This window comes from Limulus polyphemus, unplaced genomic scaffold (assembly GCF_000517525.1).
Source record: "Limulus polyphemus unplaced genomic scaffold, Limulus_polyphemus-2.1.2 Scaffold122, whole genome shotgun sequence".
NCBI lineage: Eukaryota > Metazoa > Arthropoda > Merostomata > Xiphosura > Limulidae > Limulus > Limulus polyphemus.
In genome coordinates this window covers 590,247-603,842 of record NW_013665732.1, presented here as the reverse complement: position 1 = coordinate 603,842, position 13,596 = coordinate 590,247, and the positions used below count along the sequence as shown (strand labels likewise).

Here is a 13,596-nt window from a genome sequence, read left to right as displayed (position 1 = left end):
CCCACGACCTTCAGATCGTGAGTCGAGCTACCTAACCACTTGGCTATGCCAGGCCAAAGGTATATGTGAGAAGCATGTCAAACTGAGAGCAAGCCCAATGAAAAATCTGAGATTGGAGAGACCATTTTGTAGGTAGAATCCTGTCTGGCTAAGAGAACCCCTGGCTTATGACAAGCTGTGAGACAAACCCAATAAAAATGAACACAAAACAGCAGGTCCAGCTTTTAATTTAAAAAAAAAATTTTTGGGGGCACCATCCAAGATAAAATCTTTCTTGGTTATTTCAGCTGACTATGTTTAATAGCTTTAAAATAAAAAAAAAAAAAATTGGGGGGCACCATCCAAGATAAAATCTCTATTGGTTACTTCAGCTGACTAGGTTTAGTAACAGTTACCATCATCAAATGTTCTTGTCAATTATATTGCTATTTTGGCACCTCTTAAAGTTTTAGTCAGATGTCCTTGCCTATGGATATTGTGAGATACTTAGGAACATAAGAATTCTTGGGTGAGTTCTACAGCTTCCATTCAGAGCTACCTCTACTGAATATAATCAGCAAAACTAACCAATCTGATTCATTGAATTCTGCCAAAATCTAATTACCTGTGACATAGTCACCAATTTAACTACACTTGCCAGTTCATATAGACACCTGATAGTGGATCTCAGAAATGGATGGCAGCTGCAGGTGACTGAACTGCAGTTCACTGAGAAGGAAGAGAGGGAAACTATGGACACTTTTCATATAAACTGCATCAGTACATTATATGGTAACAAAAATGCAAGGTTTTCAAACAGTGTGAAAATTCTATCTTGTTTCTAGATCTTTAATTTACTGGCTTTTCAAATCTTGCCTTTAATGAGTATGGACATGAGGATATTTATGAGCTCTCCTCCTATTTCTTCCCAGCTGACAACGCTTCAAAAACTAAGAAGTGTGAGTTAGGATACTTCTACCCCCAACATCCATGGAATATTGTTTGCTTCAACACAAACGAGATACACAGCTTTGATACAAAATATGTTACGAAACTGTAATTATTCTGAGATAAATAATGTTTTCATTCCTAGTGACTATCTTCATTTACATGGTGAAATTTCAAACTAGTGAGTGGTTTCAGTATCAAAATACAAAGAAATGGTTAAATTAAGTAGTCAATGTTTTAGTCAAATAACCTTCACAGTCCCACTTTTAAAGTAAAGAGTGATTTCAGTAACTGCCATTTAAATTTCTCTTTACAGGAAAGTGAGATGTTACAGACAACAAACAGTACTAACATATTTATATATATTTCCCTTTTGTAGTATTGTAGTTTTATATTGTTTCAAAGTAATTCATGAAAAGGACAAGCAACAATTATTCAACTGGTCAATTGTAAACATAAACACAGAAAGTAATTAACTACACATTATTGTATTAATAAAATACTGCAATGAGTTAGTAAATCATTTAAAATGGTTTATATGTTTGTCAATACATCAAGTTTTTATTTTGGCTAAAAGCATTTAAACCCTCACTTTACATCAAGTTAAGCAGAATCCACCTAGCCAGAAGCTTGAGTGTTAAACTAATAAATAATAATATGCAAGATAACACCAAAAGAAGCTATGTGACATAAATACAAGATAGTATGAATAAAAAATAAAGCCTCAGTTGTGCTTTTGGGTATTCTATTTATAAGTAATCATATCACAGAAGAGAAGAATTTACATCCTTAAACTATCATCAAATATCTTAAACAAATGATTTAGTGAAGAGTTTGAATAACCCTGTATTAAGTATACATCCATGTGTAGAAAAAAAAATTTACACACATTTAACAATTAACATAACACATATTTGATTAAGTTATAAGTAGCAACTGTGATCATGTATTACCTGTGTCAAATGAGTCTGTACTATTACATGCACTTATTATTAAAACTACAGCTGTCATGCTTCACTTTCTGTTACCACAGAATGGCTACAACTTCATATGGTGTTTTTTTGTTGTTGTTTTTTTATACGTGATGCTGCCTATTTTATTTTTACTTTCTGGGGAATCTTAAAATAGAAAGTGAAAACATATAAAGTAAGAACTAAACTTGGAGGTTTGAACACGACAGCATTTTTCAGAAATTTACGAGTTCTATCTCTGATGAGAACACTTCTGTCATCTAGTTACTCATAATAGTATTAATTATGAAACATTATACTAAAAGAAGATTAAGAGATATGCTGAAATTCAAATATTTACTGCCATCAAAGTTTGAATGAAAATTAATAGTTACGATATAAAGCATTGTTTACTCAAAAATATAATTATGAATTATGTAAGTCATGCAAAATTTTACAAGTAATCCTTCAATCAAGTAAACCAAGAAAAATATTAAAAGAATAGGAAAATATCATAGTTATTACAAAGTTATTTGTTTAAAACTAAATAAAAAAAGTTTTTGTTCTTAGCAGCAAAAGTTAAACTGAATGAAGAAAACTGACCTTATCGGGTTCTTGAATTACATAAATGCAGTATTTAAAATCTCTCATCTAATGTATTTTGGTCAATTGCACTAAAGGAGAATATGAGTCACAAACATGTAGGGAAAAATAATTTTTAATTGATTTCATATAAAATGTAATTATTACCCTTACAATTAAAATAGAATAATGAAAGCATTCAAACATTTATTTCCTTATCCTTTAAATTGGTACTTCATTCTTAATTGCCACAATTAAAGTATCTAGTGTTTCATATTAAGGCTTAAATTATTTAAGGTTGTACCTTGGACATAAAACAAGACACCATAGACATCTCTGGAGGAACAAATTGTTCTCTATACGTTGGGCGGTCTTCCTTGATAGTTGCCTGAGCTGTGCTTTGACCAAGTTGCCCAAGAAGTTTCATGTGAAGCTTCATCCTCTGCTTAGAAAGTGTATTTAATAAGCCTTCCTCTCCTGGTGTACTTTCTACAAAAACAAATTAGACAGTAGTGTATAAATTCCATAATTACTATGTGGATAAATGTAAAATATCAAATGGAATTGAAACTGTTTTTTCAATATTGTACAAAAAAAATAACTTTGCAATCTTTTTTTTTTTCTTGTGCAAGTATTCTGCATGTAGTATTGACATCCTTGTAATCTAGATGTTAAAAGTTTGTAAACACTGATCCTTTAGTTTAGAATATGTTTACAAATGGCTATCCAACAGTCACTTCTACCAATCAGAGCCTGTGTCTGCATCCACTCCCTAAGTACAGCATGTCATCTCAGAGACTAATTCAGATACTTGTACAAGTTTGTACAATTAAGGGTTCTCTCTCTAAAATATGTTATTTTTAATAGTCACTAATGTAGGTAATTATTGATTATGGAATATTGAATAAGGACCTTTTTTTTTGACAAGAAATTGTATATTAACATTATTCTTTCTTAAATCCTTGTTCTTTTGAGAAATGATTCTTTCACCTTGTTTTGTTTTATTTTTTTTAAGCACAAAGCTACACAATGCACTATCTGAGCTGTGCTCACCACAGATATTGAAGCCCAATTTTTAGTTATAAGTCTGCAGATATACCGCTAAGCCACTGGGGCTCTTTTTACCTTGTACTCTTCCTTGTGGAGACGTATTTGAAAATCCTTATCCAGCCCCAGCAGACAGTTTTAGTGCAAACTAATTGAAGGTAGACACCTTTATTTTAACAAAGACATTGTATGTGTGAATAAAAATATTTTATTGTATTTGTTTTTTATTAGTGTCCATGAATTCTTTCACCATTTAAACTCCTGAACCTGCATTTTGCAAATACTTTAATTTATCCAACTTCAAAAAATGTTTTTATATATTAAATCAACTATACTTTATGACAATAAACTCATACAATAAAATAAATCTCAATTTTGAAGTCCCTAGACCCAAGAATTTTCACTACAGAAAAAATAAACACTAAATGTTTTATTACAACTCGTGCTTATAAAACCTTGCACTGTTATGCAAAATTGCAACTATTTCCAAAATGACATGGATAACATCACTCTACCTAATAAGCCAGTATAAATAACACTTAAACCTTAATGTAGTTTGCTTCTAACACAAGGTAAAAAATTATTTTCACAACCTTATAACAGTCAGTCTCTCCAACAAATTTGGCAGTTTGAGATTTATGGTGGATTTATTAGAAAGTCATCATACAGTGTAAGGTGAATTTTGCTATTAAAGTTAAAAGAAAGTTAAAGTAATATTCAAAAGTGGATACTGTGAAATTATACAGCCAACTATATGTACATGTTCAATTTCAAACAATACAAAACGTTTTAACATAATTTTCTAGAAAATATATGTAATATTGCAACTTTATTATTATTAAACTGGTAATGAGAACTTTATATGCCTTTAAGATTTTTTATTGTTTTCATTTGAAATCTATTCAAAAAGAAAAGAACGAAACAAGAACCCATACTTGAGTGATTTTTAAAAATGGTTTCTAAAGTATTCTAGGGATTTTACATAAATGATCTATGGTACAAAATCTTACTTTAAATGGTGCAGTAAATCATGAAAAATTAACCAACTCATAAACTTAATCAGTATTTTAATACTAAAAAAGAAGAATAATAAAATACAGATATGAAAAATGTATGTATGATAATTATAAAATGTTTAATAAAAATTGAATCATTTCAAAATTCATTAAATCTATGTAAATGAGAGAAATGTTTTAATATGTTTAAATATCTAAAAAAGAGCTAAAAACATGTTTAGGTAAAAAACACAGCAACACATATATTAAAGGAATACAAAACTAACAAAATCTTATTTATATCACAAAAGTATGTTTCTTCCACAAACAATTATGCAGAAACAAAAAACTGAGTAAACAGAAATAAAAACAAACTAGAATACTAATAACTTCATAATACAAATGAATTAGTCAACTATATGGATGAACTAAACTATTTATTTATTCTTACTTTCTGAACTACTGCTAGTTAGGGGATGTTGACCTGAAGTAGCAACATGCAACAGTCTTTTTGCACCTCCACCATACAACATGGCCCACGTTTTTTCTGACAGGTTCAGTCCTACCAGTCGGTAGAGGACTTGGCAGTCACAAGTTGCAAGCCCATACACTAGATGACTAAGATATACAGCAAAAAAAGCCTCAGATAAAAGTGTGTGCAATTTTGGTGAGTCTTCATCTTTATCACGTGCCAGCAGAGCTCTTAATGACTGAACACCTATTTAACAAAATATTATATATCAAAAATTAGTAAAAACATCTAAACAAGTTAAGATTCAATCATTAATATTTTAAAACTTATTTCAACTGTACGTTTAGTTTGGCAAAATTCACAGGGAAAACACAGACGAAGATTAAACTCATATCCAAATGGATTTATATCAAATTAGCAGATGCTCATTGAAACAATTCAATGGTAATTTTCCTAAAAATAGTGATGAATAAATTAAAAATGTGCATTTTGATTGTCTAGTTCAGTGGTTCTCAACGTGGCCACATGGCCCCCAAGAGGGCCATGCATGAATGATGGAAAATCAGGGGGCCACAGTAAATTCTGAGTGGGCCACCAAAACTTCACTGCCTGAATAAAATATTTAAAATTGAATCAAAAGTTTCCTTATCCCTATATCCCCCACACCTCAGAAGTCAAGTTACCAGATGCGACCAATACTCAAGTAACAATCAAAATTCCTGGATTGGGTGCTGGATCCGTTTGTGGTGAATGTGGTTGATGCTGACATCACATTATAAGAATGTCTCATCGAACTGCAGAGTGATATAACAGCCCAAGCTAGATTCAAATGTGATAAATATTATTTCTGGATAAGTAGTAAAATAGCTAATAAGTTTCCATAGCTCTGGGAGAAAGCAAAGTTGTATTTTATCACTTTTGCCACATCTTATCTGTTTGAATCTGGTTTTAGTTGGGTGACTTATTTGCTATCAAAAATACATAACCACCCTGATGTTGTGAAGAAAAGTGATCTTTGCTTATCACTGACCACACTGCAACCAGACATTCAAAAACTTTCAAGTGTTCATCAGACCCAAGGATCACACTGAATAAAATATCAATGATTAACAGAACATGTTTTACTTGTATAAGTAAACAGTATGTTATACACAAAATATTTAAAAACAATACAATATTGTAAAAATAATATTATAAATATATTATAAATCAACAGTGTGGAAATAAAGTAACTTTTTTCCAAAGTAACAGCATCTACAAAGGGTGGGGCCACAGAGATAAATCAAACTGAAAAGGGAGCCACAAGCAAAAAAAAAGGTTGAGATACACTGGTCTAGTTGGTCATTTACAACCATATTTTGTCACTCCATGTGTTATTTCAATAAGAAAAAACTGAACTGCATTTGTTTTTAAGCAAATGAGACTAACAAGAATGCACTAACAACAAAGTGCTGACGTTCACTAAGTAGCCATAGAGATTTTTCCCGCTAGATGCTACCATCCCTTGTCATTTTACTGAGTGCAAGAAAAGACTGAACTTTTTAATAGCTGTCAATTCTATAAAAAATGTCAAAGAGGAGATATTCAATATAACACAAATAAATTTCTAACATGGTGCAATAAAGTCATGCATGTATACAAGTAATGAAATAACTTTTCAAAAAAGGAAGTAAATGTAGGGATGGTTAATATCAATCTTTCAAAAACACTGAAATCAAGATAGTAGGGATGGCATTTGCATCCCCCATACATAATAGCTCAGGCACACAGTGTAATAGAATGTTAACAGACACATAGAGGATAAACTTAACTTAATTGTGATTTAATAGTTATATATTGCTATATGTTAATTTTTGCCTGTGTTATTATGTAGGGATGATGCAAATGCCATCCCTACTATCTTGTTTGCATTGTTTTTCAAGGATTGATATTAGCCATCCCAACATTTCCTTTTTTTTTTAGAAGTTTTTTTTTCTTTATTTGTTTGCTTGTTTTATTTTAATACAGTGTTTCAACAGACATATGAAGGTTGTATTTCTAGCCAAGGTCTAAATACAATGAGGTTCCAACTGTAACACTAAGGGCCACTCAACGCTAACATACAGTAAATCTACATTTTTTTATTCTTCAAGTTACATCATATTTTGAAATGTGAATGATAGTAGGATTAATTCCTAACAATTTAGTGTAGAATATCTTGCTTGCGAAATAAAATTTGGCATCAACATTGTTCATGCATTTTTCCATCATTTCAAAAGTGAATGTTAAGCTTTGCCTGCATGTGCACCTTTTCAAACACAGCACAGGAAGTGGCCACCATAAACAGAAGAGACAAATGCTCAGACATACACCACAGTTTGCAATATATATGAGTGGCTGGTAATTCCTATTTCATCCTGTACTTAAGGTTTTTAAACAACACCAAATGTCTGTAAGAAAGCTAACTTCAAGGGGTAATAATAACATTGTTTACACTAGAATTTTGATTTTTTTAAATTACTGCTAGTTATTAATAATACTTATAAAAGCAGATACTCCATTCGAAACTATGTCACCTCAGTGAAATTGGTTGACACCACTGTTTTGGTTTTTGAGTTATCTTATATATACATATTGTGAACCGTAATGTGTGTGAGTGTTCATCTGTCTCCCATTTGAAGAGCTGCACATTCTAGCAAAGTTCAACATTCACTTTTGAAACGATGAAAAAGTAGGCATGACTATAATCATAATGCAAGTGTATAATTTTATTCCATTGAAAATCTGTAAATCTCTTAAAATAGTATGTTTATATGTATGAAGACACACATTTGGCTGTAATAAAACTACTGAGTAATATATATGTGGTATTAAATTCTATACATTTTTGTTTTTCCCATATCATATATGAAAAACTGACACTAAAAATTTATTTATTATTTTTTGCACAAAAGTAATAAAGGGATTTGGGTTTCAAACATATACCCTAAGAGTGTAATATAAGCAGCAATGCTATCCACTTAAAAGATAAATTCCTTCTTCCTACCTGGCCATTTACTTGGAGCAGTATTAGGAATAAGAGGATCCGACCCATCGGAGCAATAACGATGTCTTCTTGAATATCCTGCAAGAAGATGACTGTTGTGGAAGACAACACTGGAGCTAAAAAATGACACAAAATAAAAAAAGGTTAGAATTTCATACAGATATCATCATGATAAATAATGATGACTGAAAAGAAAGTGCAGATTTTTATTAATATTTAAATTATATGTCTGTTTACAGTCAATTACCCACTAGATGCAAAATGAATAGAATAACAATACAAAAGAATGAGATGGACACATCTAGAATCATCCTAGATATTAGAACTGAGCAGACATTAGAAAAAAAACTGAAGCCCACAACAGACAAAAATTCAAGATACAAGTGCAAAAAAAATCAAAGCTTTAAGTATACATACAAACACACACACACACTCAAGGCTTAATATTAATGTGAATAAATTATAAATACAACATATGTTCCAAACTTAGAAAACTTGAACAAGAACCATTAAAGGTAAGAAGAATCAAGTCAACCAACAAATTTATTATTGGTAATACACAATATTATTTTACCAACTTAAAGCCTAACAGCTGAAAACAAAATAATGATACTGACTGAGGCATTCTTCAGGTTTATTTTTATTTACATGGGTGAATCATTTTCTGGCAGCATTGTTGAATGAAAGGTTAAAGGGGCAAAAAAGTTAAATCCAGTTCTGAATATGAGCATATGAAGTTATAAAAGATGGGAAAACAAAGATTTCACTTGCAAAAATAGCTTTCATTATATGTAGATCAGCATTCTTGTTTCAATTTTAAATCAAATTTAAATTCACAGGAAACACTGTCAAGTTAATATAGTCAATATTACAAGCATATTTATTAACTTATGACGAATTTATGATAATTTTTATTTATTTTTCAAAACCTTTAAATGCTTGTTTTTATTAAAAATTACAAATTGTTAGTTTATGTGTCAGATGTAATTGAAAAATACACAATGACCATAATGATGTAGTTTTTGGTCCTAAATACCACAACTAGATATTAAGAATGTGAAGTATGTATCAGATATTTATTTAAAATATATTTATAAAGACTTCCCTTTTAAAACAAAAATATTATAATCCAGTATACACTGTAGTTAATGTATTAATGAGAAAACATTTACCAGGTTGAAAAATCATTAAATACAAAGGAGTTTAAAAATTGTAAAAAAATTAAGTGTCAATTAGTGATATTTTTAAATTTCCTAAGTATAAATCTTCCTAATATAGAATGCAAATAGAGAGTCCAAAAATCACCTCATCAAATCTTCAGTTCCCAAAGTGGAACTACTCTGCTTCACATTGAAATTGTCACTATCACACAGGGACTGGTATATGCAAGCAGAAAGAGCTGTGCCTAACCCTTGAAGTACATTAACCTGGTTGAAGTTTCCTCTGTTAACAGAAGGTGGATTACCTATTTCTGTAATGCAACGAAGTATGTCATGGGTCATAGCCTAGTGGAGAAAACAAAACAAAATGAAGAACCTCAATCTTTACTATGTAATTCTTTTTGATTTTCTTAATATACATATTAATATATAATAATTCTCTATGCATTTTTTTAGTTCTAGCATTTTTAACATCAATATCTAGAGTTAAAAATTAGAGTGTACATCTCATTATCATTCCCATAATGTTTTTTCTATTTCTGATTAATTGAACCAGTCAGTATGACTTTGATATTTTTTATTTATTTTTTACTTGCTTGTTTTTAAAAAGAATACAATAGCACAGTTTTATGTTCATCAATTAGTTAAACATATTAAAAGTGTCAAAAATGTGATCTACAAACTGAAAATGTTCAGGTTTTGACTATGAAAAGAGATTTCTCAAAACACAAGTAGTACTTAGAACCTTTGACATTCAAAAAACATTTTGTGATTTCTGGAAGGCAAATTTAGTGATATATTTATAATATCTAAAATTGATACAACTATTTATCAATATGAATGTTTTTGAAAGTGATTAATTTTTTTTAAAGAACATATGCAAATTAAATGTGAAGAATTATCATCTGTCTCAATATGAAGAAAAACTAGATTAAAACTTAAGCCACTGTAAAGGCCTAAGGCATACTTTAAAATTCAATACAACAGTCTAACTTATCAAAGATACATATATACATACATAAAATATAAGGACAAGAAGAGATTTGGTCCATCTTCACCATCCCATCCACTATAATAAATTCTAGAATAAAAATAAAACACTCAAAGCCAAAACTTATCATTCAAGTATTTATCAAACCTTTCTTTAAATTCCCTTAAATTTACTGCATCCACTACATCTGAAGGCAACCCATTCCAATGGTCAACCACCATGTAAGAAAATAAAACTATCTAAGCTGAAGATTGCCAAAATTTATATTTGTGTCCCTTAGTCTTACCATTCTCACCATTAATATGAAAAAAAAAAAACACACGATGCATCAATACTATCAATTCCCTTAAGGGAAAATCTTAATGAGACCTGAATAAGATTGAACATAACATCCTTCATCAACTTGTAATATAAGACAATAACATCCTTGATCAACTTGCAAGTATACAAATACTCTTCCTCAGTTTGTGAATATTATTCAAATACAGTTTCTGAGTATTATACAAATAGTTAGTTAGTTAATAACACCTTTAGTTGAGCTTTCAACTTACCTGAAGGTGACGAATGGGATCAGCTATGACAGTCTTTTGGCAAGCAACACTCGCTGCTAGGAGAGGTAAAGTAGTTGGGAATGGAAGTGGAGAAAGTAACTGCTGTTGGGAACGATCTTGTTGGAGCTCTTGAAGCAACAAAATAAGTTCCATACGAACAGCTGCTAGGCCACCCCCTTGTGCTCCATGAAGGCTGCAGTAACTCAGTAATGTACGTAATAATGTCTCGTTTGCTTTAAGCCACTGTTTTCGTTTATACGCGCGTCTCAGTTTGGCTTCAAAGTCTTGCTTGTCAGCCTGTAAAATCTCGTGTAAGGTGGGTCTGTTTTCGCCTCGGCTTTCAGCATCCCAGCGAATAGTCATGGATGAAAATAGCTGCTCTCCTCCAATATCTAGAGATTCTACACCAATTACATTCTCATTACCTAGGAATCAAAATTACTAAGATGAAAAATTCTGAGTCTCGAAACAAGTTTAGTGTGTGACTTGATAAATTATTTACCAGATGAAATATTAAGACATAAATATATATATATATATATATACACACAAAGAATCTTTCAAGTTCTTGGTTCTAAATTTCCAAAAAAATTTAAGTAGTATTTAAAAAGCTAAAAGTGATTTTAAAAAAGAATTTAGGTATAAAATACAAAATATCTTTGTGGTTAAACATAAAAAAGGGTGGATTAGTTTGTGTGTAGAAACTTGAAACTTCTTTTTAATTAAGAAGTTGTGTTTTTAAAATATAAAAAATAGTGTTACCATAATTTGCATATATAGTTATATATCTATGCCTATACACATTATGTCTTCAAAAAGTTATTCACAGTGATCTTTATAGTGATAATACATGTCAAACACTTTGTTTTCCCAGTCAGCAGCACTCTACCACCATGCTTAAGAATTGACTGTCATTCTTATAATGCAATAACAGCTTAAAATGTGGGGAATATTTCATGGCATCACACAGATCCAAGACCAGCTTGCCAGTTCTGAAATCCACAGTTTTACCACAAGGCCAACCACTGGCCAGTAACTGAAGGAAAGTGAGTACTAATTAGAGGTTCTGAGCATATGGAAAATAATTAAATTAAATGATCTATTGGTAAATGTCTTATTTTTTCCAAACATACATCTAATAGCATGCATGAGATTATTTTTTTATAAAAAATGTGTGGATAAACCACTTAACAAAAACTATGCTAATTATTTCAACACAAGACACCTAAAAACAAAAATAATTGCATGCTTGCCAGCCACTGATCCAACTCCTTGTCAAACTTTAATACAGTAGCTACTTCAAGAAGCTTGGTAGACTTGACTATTTAATGTGCCAGTACAGGTCACCTAACTATTATCATAGTTTTCTTTATTTCATTAAGTTTCTGTTGTTTTAATGCTGTTTAAAATTACACGTGAAATGTAATGTAGGTCTATTGTCTCCAGAAAACGATGCATAAGTTGTCATTTTCTTAAATCGAAAATGTACTTCAAATAATACTTACCTCCTCTCACACTACAGCTATTAGTCAACTTCCAGGGTTTCTTCCTTTGCCCAGCTAAGCATTGGTCTATTTTTGACAGGATCTTATATGCCATACTCAACCTGAGGAAATAGAACTCATCCAGCCTGGAATTATGATCACCCATCTTCACTCCCCAAACTGAGTGGCAAGGCAAATTTTTCTTGTCTCTAGAATTATGGGGAGGATGTGGAACAAATTGTACTCATCCAAGGACCCAGGATGGTGCCATTCAGCATTCAGAATTATGAGGAGACAATGGACCCTCTTCCATGAACAATGTACTCAACCAATATTGATCAACAAGAAGGGCCATGTACAACTCACCTGGACAGCAGAGCATCAAATCTGAACTGGTATTACAAGTAGGCTGATGCCTCTCATACTGACATCTGGGAAAAAACATTCATGGACCTGGGTAGGAGGGGCCCCCAACTTTTGCCCTCTTCTCCAAAAGTGGAAGGATCACTGTCCACCATCTCAGTGACTGGAAATTGGGTGTGGTAAGGACTCCCTAGCTCCACTATTAGAATCTGGAAGGTAATGCGTGGAACAGTGCAATAGGTGAGCCAAGTTCCCTAAATTTGTAAAAGTAAAAACCCCAATTTAGTTAATTCAATGATCATCAGGGACGGGTAGGATCCCCTTATGCTTCACACATGATAGTCCATGAGTAGTGGTCCAGCATAGTAAAGTAATACCACCTGGTCAGCCTCTAGAGGGTCTTATGGAGCATCTCATTTCTACAGAGTCTGTTGCAACCTACATAAAGTATATTAAATCAGTGGTTGCTAGTGTGGAATTGGTTTGATAAAAGCACACCTACCTAGGCAACACCCACCACAGAGTGGGATCCTGAAAGGTAAAGAAGAGACAAGCATAGCAATGAAAATTCTCACTCCTCTGTATAATCTAGTGGAAATGGTTAAGATAGCTACAGGGGTAGTTGAAAACCCTTAGATGAAAATACTACCAGATCATGCAAATAATGTGAAATAAAAGTATTGGGGGAGGTCCACATACCAGCCCATACAATGTTCTTCAGCGGGCAATTCAACCAGGCTGTTAACTCTTTCGGCACAGTTCGGTCCCCGAGATTGATCTCATAACCATTTTGTGCTTGTTATAGTTTTCATGCTATAACTTTTAAATTAGTAAGCAAATGTTAACAAAATTTGGTAGATTATCAGTAAACATTACAATGCTTTCATATGCAAAATATAATTTTCTTTTATTAAGTTTTGTAAAGCAATGTTTTTCTCATGCCTTTTTTTCTTTTCGCATGTTGCCAATTTAACATGCAAAGTAATTTTAATTTTAAGTTTAAAAATACTTTTATGCATCAGAAAATTTTCAAATTTCACATGTGAAAT

At 31.6% G+C, this 13,596-nt stretch overlaps 1 protein-coding gene across 9 annotated transcripts in view; it reads right to left on the bottom strand.

The window, feature by feature from the left end:
• The window catches only part of LOC106472611 (dmX-like protein 2), a 159,902-nt gene that overhangs the window by 37,896 nt on the left and 108,410 nt on the right, over positions 1-13,596 (bottom strand). For 7 of the 9 annotated variants that reach the window (XM_022402034.1, XM_022402049.1, XM_022402060.1 and 4 more), the window contains exons 38-42: positions 10,701-11,125; positions 9,304-9,503; positions 7,999-8,114; positions 4,953-5,219; positions 2,764-2,948 (exon numbers count right to left, since the gene is read on the bottom strand). In XM_022402034.1, the coding sequence (XP_022257742.1) occupies positions 2,764-2,948; positions 4,953-5,219; positions 7,999-8,114; positions 9,304-9,503; positions 10,701-11,125 (1,193 nt within the window). The remainder of the gene's footprint in view (positions 1-2,763; positions 2,949-4,952; positions 5,220-7,998; positions 8,115-9,303; positions 9,504-10,700; positions 11,126-13,596) is intronic. The other 2 variants (XM_022402037.1, XM_022402041.1) reach the window with 2 other exon arrangements.